At 31.7% G+C, this 21,669-nt stretch overlaps 1 protein-coding gene across 2 annotated transcripts in view; it reads right to left on the bottom strand.

The window, feature by feature from the left end:
* LOC145277959 (guanylate cyclase soluble subunit beta-1-like) overlaps positions 1-21,669 on the bottom strand; it is a 241,814-nt gene that overhangs the window by 20,440 nt on the left and 199,705 nt on the right. For both annotated transcript variants that reach the window (XM_080130083.1, XM_080130084.1), the window contains 3 exons: positions 20,917-21,169; positions 18,959-19,340; positions 10,520-10,674 (listed from right to left, as the gene is read on the bottom strand). In XM_080130083.1, coding sequence (XP_079986209.1) covers positions 10,520-10,674; positions 18,959-19,340; positions 20,917-21,169 — 790 coding nt within the window. The remainder of the gene's footprint in view (positions 1-10,519; positions 10,675-18,958; positions 19,341-20,916; positions 21,170-21,669) is intronic.

Genomic DNA, 21,669 nt, shown 5'->3' with positions numbered 1-21,669 from the left:
AAAAAGAGAATTTGAGGATGTCTGAAAATGAAATTACGTGAAAGACCTATTATAGTTCTTAGTATAATATTTCCTAGACGAATCCGTCCAATCAACGCTGGAAAGGCTAGTAAAATAAAATTGTAATATACATGGATGGAGGAAATCGAACAGAAATTGATTTCTTTTCTACATGAATTATTTAAAGTTACTCATTGATTATATGGTAATGATAAGCACACAGACACACATGCATATTTAGCGTCATTACCATATAGATTGTAAACTTATTGCAGCTCTTTAGTTTCGATTGACTACTACACATTCAAAAAACAAAAAAAGAAAACAAAAAACAACACATATACAACCAATAAGTTGATATTAGGCGGATTGAAAATGAGGTAACCGTAGAAGCGATGCTAATCAATGATATATTCGAAGTTTTATGTGAACATTGATCACTATTTGGCAATATTCTTTCTCTCCCATTCTGCTTCTCTTTCCATAAATATATATATATATATATATATATATGGGTATATTAGTTGTTATATATGTATAGATATGCATTGATATGAGCGTATATACATATGTATATATATATATATATATATATATATATATATATATATCTTCTTCTCTTCTATATAAATACATTTTTCCCGTGTGAGTTTGACTTTTATAGGATTAAAATTCACGCCATTACATTCAAATGTAATGTCCCCACACTTCAGCACAGGATCTGAGGTCTGCTATAGGTGTACTGCCCTTACAGTTCCTTGATATTCGTACATGTCTATATTTTCCTGTGAGAGTTCACTGCCACAATCGGTTAGAATCAATGAAAGTTGTAAAATCTGTTCTCTCGATTCGATTCATACTCCGCCCGCGACCACTTTACACCGCTGCGGATACGTCCATATAGAAATATACGAGGAACCCAGGTTTGAGTTCTTAGTTGCTTAAAAAATATGGATTGCCATTTTTCTGTCGGGTGAAACGCGACTTTACATTCCAGTATATATTTGGGTTACTTGTGCCATTTTATAAATTTCGTCTTCTTTTCCCCCCTTTTTTCCCCTCCCTTTATATGTTTCCCCTTTTTGTAGTGGGTGGGGGTTGCGATTCGAAAGATTACTTAAACGAAACGAACTAATATTGGATTCCTTTTTTTACAAGAAACTTTTACAGTCAGCCACCAGCGTTCCTCAAATCTTGCACCGATTAGTCACTTTAATATTTTAGTTTATCTTTATACTTCTATTATGTTTGCACTGATTTCATACATGGTAGTAGGGGGGAGCTGACTTCCTATTTTCGGATTAGTTACTTATTCATTATTTATTTCTATACATTGCATTTCTGAGGGTTTCATTAGCACAATTACTACTACGTTATTGATATTGGAATCAGACGATATTCAAATTGGTTAACAGCGACAACAAAAAAAAACAATACTAAAAAATAAACTAAAATAAACCAACATAAAAAAGTCAAAAAACACGGTCAGTTTTCTGGTTTTATTTATTCATTTTTTTGTCTTTTTCATTGAAACAAAGAAAAATAAATGAATAAAATCTAATAAACATATTTTCATTATACACGGTAAGTTTTATTTTTTTAATTTTGTTTTTCCATTTAAATAAAAGCAAAACACTTAGATTTAAATGAACATATTTGCATTTTACGCGGTATCTTTGTGAAGGGTTTTCTTTTTTCCTCTTTTTCCTTACACGTTTGTTTTGTTTTTATTCCTTTCAATTTTACACGCTATATATTATCTAAACAGCAGCGGGGGGCATCTATAAATATAAAAGCTTAAATGTTTGCGTGTGGGGGGTATCCTCTCATCCTAAACTCGGCCTCCTCCTGCTACTACGACAATGACTTCATGTTTGACCTAGATCACCTGCACGTGTTTTTAAAGGGTTACTTTTATCCGTTCTCAATTTTGCGTCTCTTTGGCATAGAAGTAACGTGTCGGCATTTTTTCCGCCTAAGCCTCGATGCTTCGGGTTCGAGCCTGTCTTCCTACCTACACCTTTTTTTTCTGTTTTACACATTTTTTTTTGTTTTACATTGGTTCCCGGTTTTGCTTTGCTTTGATTTTCTCCAATCTTTTATAACATCGTGTTTTTTTTTATAATATTAAAGCACGGCCCCGCCTGCTACATACTCACCTCGAAACACCCGGGAACTCCAGGTACTCCCCACTAGTATATATATATATATCTATATATATATATATATATATATGTATATATACATGACAACGATGATGATGAAGTTCAAGAAAGCACGTAAGAAACGTCAAACCTTGCCGCCTAATCATGGAGATCTTTGGATCTGTGAGGTGTGTGCCAAGGCATGCCTCGTTAATCACATGAAAGCGCACGATAATAGAGGTTTCGTTGTTGTTGGTTTCATCCAAACCAATGACTGTCAGTGCCATGTCTGCTTGAGGGTGTGCAAGTTGTTGGTAGGACTGAAAAGTCATCTTTGAGAATATGAACTTTCAGTTACTGAAGGAGTGGCACTCGTCTAAGAAGATGGTGCAATCATCATATATATATATATATATATATATATATAATATAAAGCTGAATGTATGTGTGTGTTTGTCTGGTCACGAATAGGTTCCTATATGGTTGACTATTTTAAAAAAATCTGATTACATATAATAATAGAAGATGTATCGAGACACAGGAATGGGTATGTTTGATCTGGCAGAACGGTAGTTCATTAAAATTGGGGGGTCTGCGTTCGCGCCTGGTCCACAAAGTATGGAAACAAAAAAATTAAAAATTAAAAAAAAAACGTTTACAAGTGTTTTTGATATAGATGTACATAAGAATACTTTGATAAGTATGCTTTAACTTAAATAGGAATGGTATAATAAAATTGTGGGGTCTGCGTTCGCGCCCGGCCTCCATAGAATCGAAATAAACACAAACTTTAATAAAGACTTTTCATATCAATCTGCGCAAGTATACTTTGATAATTATGTTTCAGGTTGAAGAAATATGGTATAATAAAATCATGGGGTGTTCGTTCGCGCCTGACCTCCATAGAATGGAAATATGTCACAAAGTTTAACAAGTTTTTTTGTAACATAAATCCACAGAATATTGTGATAAGTGTTTCAGTGTTAACAGGTATGGTATAATAAATTATGGGGTTTATCTATTTTATTTTTACTTTCATCATATTTTGCTTTGGTTTTCATACACCCAAATTCAGCCCAAATTTATAACCCTTCCTTTTCATAACCTATCATACTTTCATAAATCAGAGTCAATTTTCTGTAGGCTGTGTTTGAACCCAGTCAACGACGGGTACTTTTGCTAGTATATATATATATATATATATATATATATTTTAATTGGTATATATATTTGTATGTGTGTATGTATTAACTAAATTTCATAAATTCACACTGAATTAATAAATACACAACTGTTTTATTATTCTTATTTTATTCATTATATAATTCCATTTACAATTTAAATTGAAATCCAAGTACAAGCTTTTATGTTAGCTGATATTGCAAGTTAGTTTATAGCGCAATGTTTTTAATGTATATATTTCTATGTTCAAAGTTCACTTTAAAATGATTAATCGGTCATTTGGTAATCTGCTAAACATCTTTGTGGCATGAGAAATCCATACCTAAGCTTTATAAATAAATTTAATTTATATACTACTAATCAGATAAAGAGAAGCTTTTCCATTTTCTATAGATAACTCTGATATATTTTTTTACAATAAATATTGGTTAATGAAATTCAGGGCTTTTTTTTAAGTATGCTAAGATGTTTTAAGTAGTGTAATATTAGATCAAGTTTAAATCTGTAAATTCAGTTGGATCAGATTTGCTTTGAAATTGAACAAACATCATTAGACATCACTGTTAATTTCTTCTCAATGGCTCCTTAACCTTAAATCATGAACTCCAAACCTTTTAGAACATAAATTATATAATAGATTTCGGCATGGAATAGTTAAAGAATCGAATTCTTAAACGATAATGTGTATCTTATTAAGCGTCGTAAAAGAAAACGTAATAATTTTGGTACAGGGAACATTTTACCCGTCTTTATTAGCGGTTCTGTTCATCTGTACACACACACACACACACACACACACACACACACACACTCACAACTATATATATATATATATATATATATATAAGTGAACGTGTCTGTCTGTGTGTCTGTGTGTCTGTCTGTGTACATTTCCCTACGCAATAACTCTGTCAATTTTTAGTCTATAGACTCGAAATTTGAAATACCGGGTACTGAGATTTGGGAAAATCGATGTGATGGGTGTTAGCCAGAAATTTGGCTGTTAAGGGGTCAAATTTCAACGATTTGACCTTTAAGAACTCTACCAAACTCCTCCGACAATTTTGGGTCTAGACACTTGAAATTTTAGATATAGGTTCCTTGAACCTGGATCAAACTTAATAAAGTGATTTGAGCCCGAAACAATAAATTTATGGGGTCATAATAGGGGTCAAAGTTTTAAAAAATTGACCTTTGTTTTTTTTTTTTTGCTTTTTTTGCACAGCATACACCTCCAAACACCCGAGCAACGCCGGGCACCCCTGCTAGTATATATATATAATTTAGAGAGAAATAAGGAGAGATATGTGTAGGTGTGTGTTTGCATGTGTATGTGTGTTGAGAAAAGTTCGAAATATATACGCGATTAATTAGTTCAGATTATTTCTTACTAAAAGGTCAGCCGTCATTAATACTTGCCTGAATCTCTACTCGTTAGCATTCAGAAATTCCTGGCGGGAAAAGTTTAGCTGTATTAACTATTTTGGACTAGCTTACCTTAATAACCTCTTTATGTAAACATTATACGAAAAAACTTATCCGTATGTGACAATATAGATAAAACAATCGATGTCAATTTAATGTATCCTCACATAAAGAATATTTAAAAGCAGACGATTTATGAAGTATACTATGAATAGACGTGTACAGGGTAATCTCTTAAACACATGAAAGCCTTATTAAGACTTTTTTGTAATATATACTAATGACAACGTTGTGACTAACATTTCAACATTTTTCCCCTTGTTAATCTTTACATTTATAGAGTGGATCTATACATTTTATTTGTTTAACATAAAAAAATTATATGCCGCTACACATCCATTATCATGTTTCGCTCAGCTATTTAAAAATATCTAGAAACCTTTTACGGCTTATACAAAACTAAAGCCCGCACTTTATTATCTCTCTCTCCCTCTCTCTCTCTCTCTCTATCTCTCTGTATATATATATGTATATATAGATTTTTATATATATGTATATATAGAATTATATATATATATATATTTTATATATATGTATATATAGAATTTTATATATATATATATATATATATATATATATATATATATATATATATATATATATATATAAGTCTTGGTATGTTTGTTTTCGATAAACTACAAAAACTACAGACCCGTCTTCCTTGATATTATGCGACAGCGTTTTCACCAAATCCAAGCGTGATTTCATATGCTTAAGAAGGAAACTTATTAAAATATTAAAGAAAACAAATTTTAAATCGTTGTTCTCGACCAGGGTCGTCAATCTTATACAGCAGCAAATACTAACATAAGAATAATGCTGATTGGCTGAATCCCTAAAAACGGGAACCGCGAAATTTATCGCTTCGTCATTCGTCCACATGTGGACGAAAACTTCTGTGCGGTGTTCTCATGTCGGCAAATGATTCTAAAGGATGATTGGCGATTATTATTTCAGCAAACAAATGTTGTGTTTTTTTTGTTTTTTTCAAAAACGGGTTCATGGCCTGATGTACACGAGTCGATCCCAGATTGCCAAAAACAATGTTGAACGTGTTCCTAATTAGATTTTGCCATATTGTTTTTTTTTTAATTATTTAAGAATTATTGATAACCGCATGATAGCTTTCTTTATAGCCTTTTTTTACGCATTTAGGCATTCACGTTTTTACAATCGTGCGCTTCTCTGGTCGATATTTTTGTACTTAAGCACCTCTGTTACCGTGCTGTTAAATATAGTTGCCTGTTATATCAGGCAAAAAACAATGCTTGCCAAAAGGTGCGTTTATATTTGAAAGGTATAAAAGTGTATTTCTTTGTAGTTGACGCTATTATAAAAACTTAACTATTTATATAAAATAATCCGAAAGGCGCAAAGTTAAAGCAAAAAATAGAAAAAAGGGGACCACAAAGACTCTTAAAAAACAAACAAACACAGCTTAATTCACAAAAATTGGTCCAAATAGGTCGAAAGTAGACGTTAACCGGGAAGGACTTTTTTAGGGAATTGCTCGTGGAGCAGAAATTGAAAGTAAACAAAGACGTGCAGAACCTTAACAAAACCATCTTTGTTGTAAAAAACAAAATTGGCAGTACAAGTTTTTTTTTTTTTGTACACAGAAGATTTATATGAGAAGATATAAATGCTTTTTTATTCAAACCGTAAATTGTCAGGTGAAAGTACAAGAAAATTTACAGTACATATGCAGTTTGCTTGCAGCTTACAATTTCTTAAAAAAAGAAATATCGTGAAATTTAAATTTAACGTCGAAAACCTATTTAAAAATAGCGCACTTCCAAAAAATACATGACTAACAAATTTACACATTTCTTTTTGCAAATAGACAGAAAAATAGCTTCCTTCGGGTTTGTAATAATATGCATATAGATTCAAAAAAGGTGTCTAAAACAAATATATAACAAATAAATGTTATCAAATGGATATTTTTAGTGTTTTTATTTAATATTACATTTTTATTCGGCTCGAAAAACATACAGTCTTTATCTGTGTAATTGAAATATACAAATAGCGGCGGATTCAAGTAATTATCTTAAGTTTGGGAAAACTATTTAAAAATACCGTAAGAATCCCACTGAATATATGTCAGCCTATTTCACGATAACATATATTCGGTGGGTTTCTGACATGTGTACAGTAAAACAACTCCCCTTCATCCACATACTAATTAAAAACACATTTTTAATACAAAAAAAGAACAAAAAACTCGACTGAGCGTTTCAACATTTTAGCAATACTCAGCTTAATCCAGCGATTGCTGGTCGAGCCTAAGCCAAAATTGACGGAAACTCCCGAGGATCCGGGTCTTATTCTACAAGATTACCATATTTTTTTTTTTTTTCATTTTCGCCTTTTTTTTTCAATTTCTGGAACGGATTATTCACGATTGCTATACTAAAAATACAAGAAACATGCATTTTCTCTCTCTCTCTCTCTCTTTTTTTTTTTTTTTAGATTTCTTCCATTACACAAAATTGAGCCACAACAACGCAGGGTACAGCTAGTACACATACATACAGACACAGACACACACAGACATACACAGACACACACACACATATATATATACATATATATAAATGTATATATATATATATATAAAGAGAGATAGATGGATTGATAGATAGATAGATAGATGGATGGATTATAGTACGAATAGAAAGATTTGATAATTGAGATCATATTAGTTACTGAAAAAATGATACAAATAACAATGATACTACTGATAGCAATACTCATATGGATACTAGTATAACCATAGCAATAATAGTAATATTAACATTAACTTAAAAAATTAAAATAAGTTTTCAAGATGTATGTCATAATATTCCAGTTTTAAGTTGGAATTAGATGAAAAACATGTATGCGTATGCTAAGTTAGTATTTTTTTTTATTCTGAACATGTTTAAAAACATTATCTCTTACATGTTATCTTTTTTCAGAGGGGAACTGCAAAGATTAGCTATAGTATTAATGGAGCATGTTCGGACTTTATCGAAATTCATATTTAACCTGTAACTGGAATATCTTACTCATATAAAGATGTTAATTACTTTGTTTTGCGATACTTTTGGAATGAATTCAATTGTTTATACGAAAGCGCATTTCTACCTAAATGCGGGTTGGGAATACATTTCCCTTGGACCGATTTGGTACCACAAAAGGGGGCGGCGTATGTATTGTTAATATATAATTAGACACTGATACGTGTTTCGTGGTCTACAACTCCTCATATAAACAGAGCATTGTGTAACCTTGCCTAGATAACCATATACATACATACACACATACACACACACACACACACACACACACACACATATATATATATATATATATATATATATATATATATATATATATATATATATATAAACCCTGTGTATTGCGCTATTGCATGCCGATACATTGTTTTTTTTTAATTTAGAAATTACTATGAAATGAAGACAAGCGAAATTTGGACACTGAAAGAGCATAACAAGGTGCTTTATTTCGCTGATTTTTGTGGAATTTGAACAAATATTTGTAGAATTATACTATTTCTGATATTTTCTGTAATTTTAAATGTGTATCATTTTATTGTACGTCTACCAAAATACCAAGAAAGAGTCGATCGACAGCTAATGAAAAGGAACGTGTTGTTGCACACATTGCAGAAGGTTAATCTCTCGTGGATTTAGCCCAAAAGCTTGAAAGAGATGGAAGAACATTGTATTTAATCGTTGAAAACCTATACATAAAACCAAAGAAGGAAAAAAACACAAGAAAGTCAGTTTCTGCTCCTGATGGTAGAAAAGTTCGCTGTCAACTTATCAAGCAGCAGGCAGCAACAGTGCTGCTATATATGACAAGGCTGGAATGCCTTCCCTGTCCAGAAAGACACACTGCAATGTCTTAAACGAAATTGCAAGAAGCATTTAACTCATAGTAAGAGCTGTTTTAAACCAAACTCATGAGGAAAAAACGTTGAACCTGGGCTCAGAAACACACGAAAACCAATTTTGAAAATGTTTTTTCATCGATGAGACCATAGAAACCTTCTAAAGAACCAGCTTAGTTTGAAGTCCTCTTGGATTCCCTACCCCTCATCGATTCCGTCGTCAACAGGGAGGTGGAGGTGTCATGTTTTGGGTTGGAATAATCTACAAGAAACTGATTGAATCATTTCGAGTGCCAGAAACTGTCAAACTAAAAAAGCCAGTCTTATTTTTAAATGAGTATTTGTCACCATGGCTTGATGACCTTCCATTTGCGCGTCACCGCAATTTGATTTTTATGCTCGACAATGCGCCATCTTATACAGTCAAGGCTACGACATCCTACTTTAAGTTATTCTGCTTGAATGGCGAAATTTGATGACATGGCAATCTTGTACTCCAGATGTAAACCCAGTTGAGCAGCTCTGGTAAATGATAAAGATGAGAATTTATGAAGGAGGTGTCCAATTTTCGTCCAAGTCTGAGCTTTGGAGGAGGATGTTGGAAGTTCTGTATATAATCACATAATCCCAAATCAGCCGATTGACATCATCAGTTGACAAGAGGCTATTCAAAGTGATTTTGAAGCATGAGAGTTATGTTGATAAATAAATATTTCCTTAAACAAAATAATGTGAAATACGTTCTTGTTTTTGGTTAATATTGTTACTGGCTATGTTCTTTATTTAATATACATAGAACTATGGAGTTAGAATATTGTTTTATTATCGAAAATATACATTTTTATACATTAAATTAACAGAAAATAAAAAAAATAGCATAACTTTCAACATATTTGTTCAAATACCACAAAAGTCAGGGAAATATGGCACCTTTATATGCTTTTGTAGTTCCCAAATTTCATTTCTCTGCGTTTCCTTACAATTTCAAAATTAAAAATATTTATTGCAGACTTTAAACATAATAGCAATGTGATATGTCGGTCAGACGTGTGTCTTCCGCCTGATTATCCAATGGTAGGCTCAAAGTCTTCCGTGCGGTTTACATTTCCACTGTACATGAAGTATTCAAGATATTATGTAAAAGAAATAATAACTAAAAATGATTCATGAAGCAGAACATTTATAAGATCGATTCTGTTATCAAACCCAGTATCAAACTTATGAATCAAATTTAGAAAATAATCCCAAGTTGAGATTCCGTTAAATTTCAATGTCGACCAAAATTTTCAGTGTTATTTAAGATGAAAGATTTATTGACTCCGATATACTGAAACTTTTATCTTCCGCTCCTGAAATCAATAGGGATTAGACCATTCCTGTAATGAAATGGCCCTCGTGGATTGCAGTTTATTGCTAATCGATCGAGGCACTATTACTGGCGAATGCCGAAAGTGCTGTCCAGGCACTTTTTGTAGGTACGAGATACCCTCCATCGCTGTGTTGACTTTTCAATCCCACTTTTCGAACCTGGTTTCACGGTCTTTTCAATGGAAGCAAACTAAATCCCTTCATTTTCTACGATGTTTGCTATATAAACAATCTCTGTAAGGAATCAAAACCTAAGTTATCAACAAAAATGTGAATTTCAATTTAAACTAAAACCTTTACAATTAACTTAAATCCAAATATTCCAAAATTAAGTATGGTGAAAGTCAAACTTCTCGTCACACGCCATACTCTAGAGAAAAAAGAAGCTTTCGTAAAACATGACATCTTTGTGTGAGGTACATAGAGGCAGTAATAAATTTACCTGTAAGTATATTCGGAGACATTTATTTTTCCCTTCACGCCTGTTGTTTCCGTTCGACTGGCCAAGTTTACTGTATTTCCAAACAGGCAATAACGGGGCATTTTTTTGCCAATGACTCCAGTTACAACCTCGCCTGTGTGAATGCCGATTGTAATCTGGTAAAAAAAAATTAAGAAAGGTATTAATTGATATTTAAAAACGAGATGTGCGGACTTCAACATAACATGATAATAAAAAAAAGGAATTACATTACAAACAATAAACTACCTTTTAGGAAAGTTTCACCATCGAAAGTCTTACACAATTTAAAATACTCAATTTAGTTCGAATGTTTAGTGTCACTTTTTAATATATTTACCGACATAACGTATTCTTTTTTACAATGGAAAACACAATTATTTCTTCCATCATATTGTCACGTTATACTTTAATTTCTTCAGTGACCTACCCGACTCTGTTCGTTCAAGGTTGTAAGTCTGCTGGCGAGATTATATACTGAATATGAATGACAACCGAATCTCAAAAAGATCACTTTGACAACATTGTTTATAAAAACACCTTGGTTACCTTCCGTCAACCCTCCTCGCTACAGAAGGGGAGAGCCAGAGCGAAAGAGATAGAAAGAGATTAAGTGGCAGGTCGCTCATATACGACTGATGACAACTAGTCGACTTCCTTTGTTGTTGGTTTCTCTTTCATGTAAAGCAAGAATTTTTAGATGTGGATTCATTATTCGTATCATTTTTCTTCGGAATACTGTTCTAATTTGATGTATAATTTCACAACGTGTGGTCAGTGTAACATTTTCCAAGTTCTAAAGTCCATACTAGTATTGTTTGCAAGGACCCGTGACGTAGTGAACTAAAATACTAGGTAAACTTCAGTCATCTTTGAATGTATAAGGGTTCAATATAGCAGAATGGGCGACACTTAAAAATACATATGAGAATTATTAAGGACTTCTACGCAGCTATTGCTGAGGGGATCTTCCTTGATTAAATAAAGTCTTTTGTTTAACCTGATACATTTGTTTATATTGAAAAAATTTTGCTGCAAAAATCTTTCAAGGCCAATTTCCAATTTAGTTGTTTACATTTTCGAAAACTTGGTCAATTGAAGAATGCTCGGCTTTCATGTTTTGTTTCCTTTATGATTGTTCTTTTTTTAATTCTGGTATTTTCAACCATGCACGCGTGTGTGCACCACCAGCGATAATTCTGGTGTAACCCGGCTCAATGTGCAACATTTATATGCAACAATATCTCTAGCGTCAGACAAATAATGCATCCACGATTTTTATTTATTTTATTTTTTTTGCAACGTTTTTGTGTCCGTTTAGAACATCGACGCTGAGATGCTTCTCCGATCAATTCAACTCTTCTATTTTCAACTGCAATATAATCAAACTTGTGGTGTAAATTACCTCATTAGTGATCAAACATGATCAATAGGTAAATACTTCCATTACTTTCATCATCTTTTTGCTACCAACTATTATGTTTAATCAATGCTTAATCGAGATTGTTTTCATAAGTGTCGCTCATTAAAAAAATAATCATGAATTTATATTACAAGGAAAATGTGTTTTTAATCCAATATTTGTAAAAATTACAGAACAAAGAATAACGGATCTGTTTAAATTAAATAAATACGTATAAGAGAGTTTGAAGCCAATACAACGCCATATTACAAAATAAGCAGATATTTATACTGTTTTAAATTTATATTGAAATTTATAAATATATTTCGAAGATACATTCATCATCAGTAGGTATTTCTTTCTTTTCTTTTTTTACCATATTGTTGTTTGATCACAGACTCCGTAGAAGTTTGTTTGTTGCTTATACGGTAGTATTTTCATATGTCAGAACGGTGTGTTGGTTACGCGGAATTCACGTTAGGGATTGTGTTCCATGATAGAAGCGCTGGTGGAGTTGAAAAAAATAAATACGTATTTCATATGTTTGAAGCGAAAGCAACGCTTTATTAAAAAAATAAACAGATATTTATTTTGTTTGAAATTTATATAAAAAATTATAAATATATTTCGAAGATACATTCATCATCAATATGCTTTTCTTTCTTTGTTTGTTTTTGCTATGTTGTTGTTGGAGTATAAAATCAGTAGAAGTCCGTGTGTTGTTTTTACGGTAGTCTTTTCAAATGTCGGAACGGTGAGTTGCTCAGGCGGAATTCTCATTAGGGTTTGTGTTCTTCGACAGAAGCGCTGCTTGAGTTTGAATAAAATAAATACGCATTAGATACATTTGAAGCCAAACCAACGCATTATTACAAAATAAACATATATTTATTTTGTTTGAAATTTCTATTGAAATTTATAATAATATTTCGAAGATACGTGAATTCCCCCTGACCAACGTACTGTTCCGACGTTCGAAAAGATTACCGTAAACAACTAACACACTTCACCTGACTCTATGTTCCAACAAAATAATGGCAAAAAAAGAAAGACATGCTGATAATAAAGTGTATCTTCGCAATATATTTATAAAGCAGCGCTTCTTATAAGGAACACAAACCCTAACGTGGCTCTGTTTCCATAAAGGAGCGGGACGATTACTAAATAACTATAGCATCCTATGGATTACCACAACAACGAAGTAAACACTTACTATAAACAGTACAATCTTTTGGGAAATAAATTAAGGAATAACAATGCAAGTAAGAATTTATTTAATTTGAAACCTCGTTTTAGATTTTTGTTTGAATTTAATTTCCCAGACTTTTACAATACGCATTTTTTAAAAAGGTCTGGAGGTTATAACCAACAATACTGTGTTGAGTAAATCATCCAACGTACAAAAAGAAATAAATATGGTGTATATATATATATATATATATATATATATATATATATATATATATATATATATATACAGGATTACCAAAAAAAAACAAAAAACAACGGGCCCCAACTCTAATTACGCCCCGTTTTTTAATGTTTTGTCCGAATGTAATGAAACTTTGGTCATAACTAGTTTATTAAATTCAAAACATCACATCAAAACACAAGGGTCTTTGGCCTCTTTTTTTCTCCGTACAAATTTCAAAGCTAAAAATGTATTATGTTTTATTAATATTGCATAAGGTCTTACACGTGTTGAATGGTGAAAATACTTCAAACAATTAGGCAGATGTGAATTTAAACTGTCTCAGATGAGAAAAAGATTTAGAGATTGTTTCTTTGCATGTTTTCCTGTCTCTGAAGAGTTCTTTAGCGATTAATAAAATAAATCGCAAAATCCACAACCTGTGCAAATATTACATTTACTCAGTTTTAATTTCTGTATCTGAGATGTTTTTTTCAAGAAAAGTATGCATTTTGATATATATATATATATATATATATATATATATATATACATATATATATATATATATTAGGTTTGTTTTTCACAAAGAATGGTGTTTTACATTTATTGAGCTACGTTTATTTCAAAACTGTTTACAAACTTGTATATATATATATATGTGTGTGTGTGTGTGTGTATGTGTGTGTGTTTAAAAAATGTATGCATATATATACTTATATGGATGATACACTTTATATTTATCTATTTCTACAAATGTGTATATAAACATATATACGTGTGTGGACATGTGTGCGTATGTGTGTGTGGTATCGTTTGGAACGTCATTATTCGATTTGCTTCTTTATTTCGCGAGTCGCAGATAATTTGTTAAGATTTTCAAAAGCTTATAAAGGTAAAACTCTTGCAGTGCAACAATGATATGTCTCTGAAATATCGAACAGCGTCTTATATGAATAAATTGTATATTATCTCCCGTATTTGCTATCGAGCACTTTATTGATTTATTTTGAACGCATTCTGACGCTATATATATATATATATATATATATATATATATATATATATATATATATTAGCATACAGACCCGGCGTTATCTGGGTCGACGTAAAGTTGCGTTTACAACACACCGATCATACTAATGATATTGATCACTTTTAATGTAGAAACTTCGATACCCTCAGAACAATTAAAAAAAAAAAGGATGGAAACATGAAATTATAATCGCCCCCCAAAAGTAGAAGCACGTGATACCACAGGATATTTCGATGGGAGAATCCATTCTCCGGATATTGAGCACTTTTGCTGGCTGAAAAAAATAATCAAAACAGCATTTCTTTCAACGAAAATAGCAGGGCGTTTTTGGAAATCGTTTTTTTTTTAAGGCACTCATTTTATAGGTTTTTTTTTTTGTTCTAAAGGAGATCTAATAACTTTTTTTCGTGAAGGCACTTTGCAATACGTACTAAACCACAGTTTAAAGAGTTTTCGAAAGGAATATTTATTTGATCTTACAGGTGGCGCCCATTTATATATATATATATATATATATATATATATATATATATATATATATATAAATATATAACTATCGGCTGAATAGAGCTCCATATGGGAGCATAAAACGGTTCCCTATTATCAAGTTTGAAACCGACGATTGATCTAAACTCTCTGAAAATATTAATATAAGTGATACGCTTTTCATTTTGTTTAAACTTTTCCTTATATTAGAGCTCTCTTCTTAAATATTTTTCAAATATATATATATATATATATATATATATATATGTATGTATATATATATATATATATATATGTGTGTGTGTGTATATATTTTGGGCAAAATTGTATTTAGATAGACTCGATTATATATATATATATATATATATATATGTCATCACTATTAAAAACAGATATATCTAAAACATATAACTTTCATGGGTGTAGGAGATTTATAGATGACCTTATATGTATAAACGATAATGATGAATTCGAAAAAAATAAACATCTTATATATCCAAACGAATTAAAATTGAATTGTGAACATAGAAGACCACAGGCTACATTTCTGGATTTAGATATAAAAATTGAGGATGGGATTTTTTTTATATAAATTATTTGATAAAAGAAACGCTTCCCCCTCTAAAATAGTACCTATGCCCCATAAAGATAGCACCTGCCCTGTTTTTATGTTTTATGGAACCATTTTTTCAGAGTTTTTGAGAATAGCTCGCGTTACTTTAAAATTAACAGATTTTATACCACCAGTTTCTAGCTTAGTAATAAGGATGATAAAACAAGGTAGGGATACAAATAAAAATATTAAACAGTAAAATTAAGCATTTGTTCGTTATCATGATGCTTTTGAATCGTTTAAGATAAACCAGACTATATAAATAAAGGAAATCCAAAACTATATTAGCAATGTATAAAATGTATTTATAATTACATATAATAAATTTATGTGTATATATATTAAAAAAAATGCATATATGTAAAAATATTTTTAACCTTTATATATCTAATTTTAAATAAATAAGAATGTAAATATACTAAATACTAATCATAGTGTGGGTGATAAGTAGTTAAATGGATTAATCCTAATATTATAAATACAATACTGATGAATTAAAAAAATAATAAATGTATCCATTTTAAATGTGGAAATTCATGAATCGCACAGGTAAGAAGTTCATTTTTATACTATGAAAAGGTTAGTAATTGCAATTAAGTATAGGAAATTGGATCAAATGTGTGTAACATGTTTTATTCCTAAGATTAAGGGTGGTTGTATTTGATCAACACTGCTGGGGAGCCATGATGTAATATACTGTTTTGTTTTTAAATCCCCGAAACAGTGTTTCATGGTAAACGACTTATGATCCCTTCAAAAATAAATTATTGGTATTATAGTAAATTCGAGAGCGAGTTGATGCAGTGCTTGCAAGTGATTAAATGACTTACTGACTAGTTGGTTTTCTAACGAATGATAAAAAATATTTTTTGTATAGTTTTAAAGGTTAAAAACTTCAAAGACTATATATATATATATATATATATATATATATATATATATATATATATATATATATATAACATTTGTATATTGTGGTAGCCAATCATTATTCAAGCACGTCTGGTTGAACACTGGTTCACGCACGTCTGGTTGTTTTTTCCGATTTTTAAAGAGTTTTATTCAATTTTCAGTGAGATCTTTTCTTATATATATTATGGCGCCGAAAAGTTATTGTTCAGCTATATTCTTATCAAGCGCTTAGTATCGGTACATATAATCATCGTTAATTGGGAAACGGGTCGTTCTTGTTGCGTAAAAGAAAGGAAGCTTACAGTTTGGTTGTCGTTCAATTCGTTAGGAAACCATTTATCAATTTTTTTTGTTTTTTCAATCTCTTCCAAATTATTAGAGGTCGTGGTATACTTTACTTCTCATCCAAAAAGAAAATTCTCAAACAGTTGTGCGTGGACTGGCGTCCACTAAGGATTTTCATTGACGGTTGTCAAAATCCGATGGCCGACCACTACGCTCATGACTATCAAGATACTTCTCGCCGCCACGAACATTCTTAAACCATTATTGTGATGTTCATTCAGCAGTAATTCCTGGGCAAAACGCTTCGTGAGCTGTTTCAGGAACTTCTGGGCTTAGCTTGTATTGACAGACAAAAATTGTGCGAATTTGTTTGTTTTTTCATATTTTGTATTCAACGTTCAAAAATGGGAAAATAATTTTTTTTTGTAAATGACTGTAATTTAAACAAGGAGAAAACACGAAAAACTTACTAGCTACTGAGATGGCATTTCTCAGGATCACTGTAAAAACACATGTTAAATATACAGCCTTTTGCTCAATCCCAAAAATACATTATAAATTTTAGTTTTACTGGTAGTTTAAAAATCTATCAATATTGAATCTTTTATCAGTGATACAAACAGAGGCAGATGTCGCTTTAAACAAAATCAAATACAAATATATTTTTAAATATTGTTTTAAAGATCAGAAAATGAACACAATTTATTTTCCGATTCTGTTATTCCTAATACTTTCAATTTTTCTGGTTCCTGATTCCGATTCTGATTAATCGTCCAAACACTATATTGGTGTATATATATAACCCAGTAATACCTACCTCATGGTCGGGTAACCGGCGACTAAACTAGTTCCCCCACCATACTTGTTTGGTGAGGAGGGCGGCTAGTCCCTTTGAAGGATTAAAAACAAGACCTTCCAAAGGCTGAATGTACCCTTTTTCTGGGTCAACGGCCAACTAGCACCGTGCATATTTGTGTGAGTTTATATGTGTGCTGGAGCGGAGAGGGATCTCGTAAGCCATGGTGAAGACAACCTTTCTAGGAGTAGCAAATCTCTGATTTAAAAAACCATAAAGCGGGAGACAATTACCCGCATTAAGCAGGTATGCAGTTTAACGATGCTGGCTATCTTGCTCTTGCTTGTGCTGGATCTCAACATTTTTAACCGAGAGAGAGTCTTAGCTGTCGTACAAAGCTAAGACTCTGGAACATCGTCTTTGTGTAGATACTCCCTCAGGCATTTGAGTGCATGGAATTTAAGTGTCTAAGGGAGTGGAACTCGTCTGACAAGATGTTGCAATCATCATCATATATATATATAGTGTATATATATGTATATATATATATACATATTTATTTATTTATAATTGGTGGGTTTGCACACACCAAGTACATTTCTAGACCATAAAAAAAACACAACCAAACGGTCTCATTTCTCTTAACACATCATCACGAGGCGTAGGAGAGGAAAAAATAAAATCTTCATAAGGGCGAGCTACTTCGACGAAATATATCAATTAATCGTTTATTTTAAATCGCCGAAATATATCGATAAGTCGATTATTTTAAATTGTGTATTTTTTGCGTTAAATGGCTTTAGAATATAGTTTTACACACGCGGGGTGTATTTGGATGATATATATATATATATATATATATATATATATATATATATATATATATATATATATATATGCTAATTATATTTTTGGGGGGTCTGTATATAACTTTGGAATATTTTAAATTTTTATACTAATATATATATACACACACACACACATATACATATACATATATATATATATATATATATATATATATATGCAAACAAATTATTATTCTTAGTTGCCATCACTGAATCAATTTGAATTTCGCATATTCAAAATAATATAATTTTATTTTAGAAAGCCCCAGTTGTTTAAAATAAAACAGTTTATTAGCTGATTCTTGCTCAATAACCAATCACAAGAACAAAACTCCTCCATGTATGAGATATATTTTTTTGCTTCTCAGTTTATTCGTCTAACGTAGTCATGTAATCAAGGAATAGCTCCTTTAACTGTGCCATCTGTACTTGTCTGCAAAATAAAAACAATTTATTTGCAAAGCTGCTGCATATATATATATATATATATATATATATATATATATATATATACATATATATATTTATATGTGTGTGTGTGTCTATGTATGTGTGTGTGATAGATAGATGGATTGATAGATAGATAGATAAATAATTAATTGATACATCTTTGTAAACCTATTTCACATTACCATTAGTGGATTTCCATCTGGGTCTGTTAATTCAGAGGAAATGTCCATTAGATCCAATGCCAGATACGCAATGCACTTTGCGTGTGTTTCGCAAGGTTCCGGAAGTCCACTAACCGCCATATATTTGTCTCCCACCGTTTCTACTTTGTAGACGTCCGGATTGACCTTTGGGTCGAGCAGCACATCAAACTTTGTGTAGATGTCGTTGAGGAAGTGGACAATTTTCATGGCACCCCGAGCATCCGAGTTGTTGGCGCAGAAATCACTGAAACCTGTGATGCCGCTGAACATGATGGTGACGTCTTCGTATTTGTAAGCGTTCACAGGACGATTATGTCGCAATTCGTTTGCCACGGAGGCCGGCAAGATAGAGTACATCAATCTGGAAAAATAAGAGAGTTGATATTACAAAATTGCAAAGATAAATGTATATTTTAAGAACTAAAGAGCTTTACTATATTTATTTGTAATAGTAGTTGTAGATATAGCAGTAAGAGTAGCTATATTCACTAGAAGTACTCATACAGGCCATCATCAAGTATTTCTCACTGGTAATAACAAATGGTGTTCCCCGGTGTCTGAGTGACAACAAATCTCCCAGGATGTTCAAATAATCATTCCCCTTTTCAACATCATTTGCAAATTTACTTGCATCATCACAACAGAGGTTTACCATTTAGTTGTTTCTGATCATGACTATTGGTCATCACTAGAATGTGAGTGGGCTTAGCGCCCCCCAGCGTTCTGTTCTCATTCGCAATCACTCTGTGGAGATTTAGTTAGTGCTTTATATTCTCGTTTTTTTTTATCCTCCTCGAACCTACTCGACTATTTGGTGTGGCAGCAGTAATTGCAACACTAAGATATTTTAAGCAGGGGTTTCATTTACAGTTATTCAGCTTCAGTTTTCTTAGCTACATGTGGTGTCCCTCTATGATTTAGTTATATATATATGCTGAAGTTTCTATATGGCCGGTTAGCATTTGTAGTTCATGTGTATTCGTTTCCACAGCCAAAGATTTTCGCTTAATATTCCGGCCGTTTTTATTACTGATATCCATCGTATCTTTTCAACCATCATCTTGATTCTAATTTATCCTCTTTAAAAACAAATGCGGGATTGTTCCTAGTGGTTTTATAATTATGTTTTATCATCTTTCATATCCTTTTCGGCTCTCTGGATTATCTAGTGTATTTGATTCGCGTCACAGACTCTTTTAAAGTTTCCCTGTGGTGTGCTGAAACCTATGATCTTGAAAGACTTATTTCTTGCGATTTATTATGATATCTAGTCTGCTTGCTTGAATGGGGTTGTCTTTTCGTACGTCCATTTCCCATATAATTTTGTTATTTCACTGTTTTCCTTCATATTTCAGATGTATGCAACACCACGACCCATATATAACAAAGTTTCATAGTCTTTTAACAGAATAATAGAAAAAAGGGTTTAAGGGTTTAATTTAAAGGAATATATATATATGTGTGTGTGTATATATATATATATGTATATATATGTATATATATAAAAAAATTATACCGTACAAGGGCATAAATATTATAAAATTATATGCCAATAACTCATACCTCTTTAATGTCCTGTCCCTATACTTAAGCATAAGCACAGCGCTCTCTCACTCATATTCCCCCACACTTAAATTCATATATATATATATATATATATATATATATATATATATATGAATTTAAGTGTGGGGGAAATACGTGCGTGAGTGAGAGAGCGATGTGCTTATGCTTAAGTATAGGGACAGGACATTAAAGAGGTATGAGTTATTGGCATATAATTTTATAATATTTATGCCCTTGTACGGTATAATTTTTAGCAAACTTCACTTTCACGCTTCTATTAGTGTTGACTGTTTTTTAGCATACACAAAATCAAATTACACACACAAAGAATCTTGGATTAATATCGAATGTTAGGGAACTGCACTACAAACCGGTCTGTTTTTCTTTTCTCGTCTTCCAGTTCTCGATAAGTCTGTTGCAATTTGTCTGTCAATACCTCCAATTTCTGCGTGAGTTTGTACTCAGCCTCAAAGCGTTCAGACATTAGCACGAGATCTCGTGTGGCGTCGTGTAGAGGGATGTCACTCAGGTAGAGCCCTCGTCTATTAAGATCATCCAAGTTCATTACACTGGGCGAGCATAGGAACATCACGCAATCGCTTTCGGCTACGTAAATCATTTGTCCTGTAAATGAGACGAAGGGAAACAATCAATACAACTACCAATATTTCGACATATAAAGCTTTCTCTCAATTTCTTGTTTTAAATATGTTTTTCAATATATATATATATATATATATATATATATATATATATATATATGTGTGTGTGTGTGTGTGTGTATATATACAAACATATATATATATATATATATATGCATATATATATAAGAATTACAGTTGCAAAAAAATCCAAAATAGTAAACTTAAAACATATTTTAATTATTAAGTATTTAATATTTATACATAACCTTAAGCAGATGTAAAAGCTCAAAAACACCAAATAGGAAATAGAGTTCATAATACGAAGAAAGGATTAATAAAATATGTTAAAAACACTTTAGAAAGAGTTAAAAACATACTGAATTTTGAAATAAAAGTCACAAAGCAATTGGAATGTCCTTAATCTGCGGAGTTTCATCAGAAAGAAGGGATTAGCAAATTATGGAATCGGATTTTGTTTAC

This window comes from Euprymna scolopes, chromosome 6, assembly GCF_053919585.1.
Source record: "Euprymna scolopes isolate OS-2025 chromosome 6, ASM5391958v1, whole genome shotgun sequence".
Lineage (NCBI taxonomy): Eukaryota > Metazoa > Mollusca > Cephalopoda > Sepiida > Sepiolidae > Euprymna > Euprymna scolopes.
This window is presented reverse-complemented; position numbering and strand designations above follow the sequence as displayed.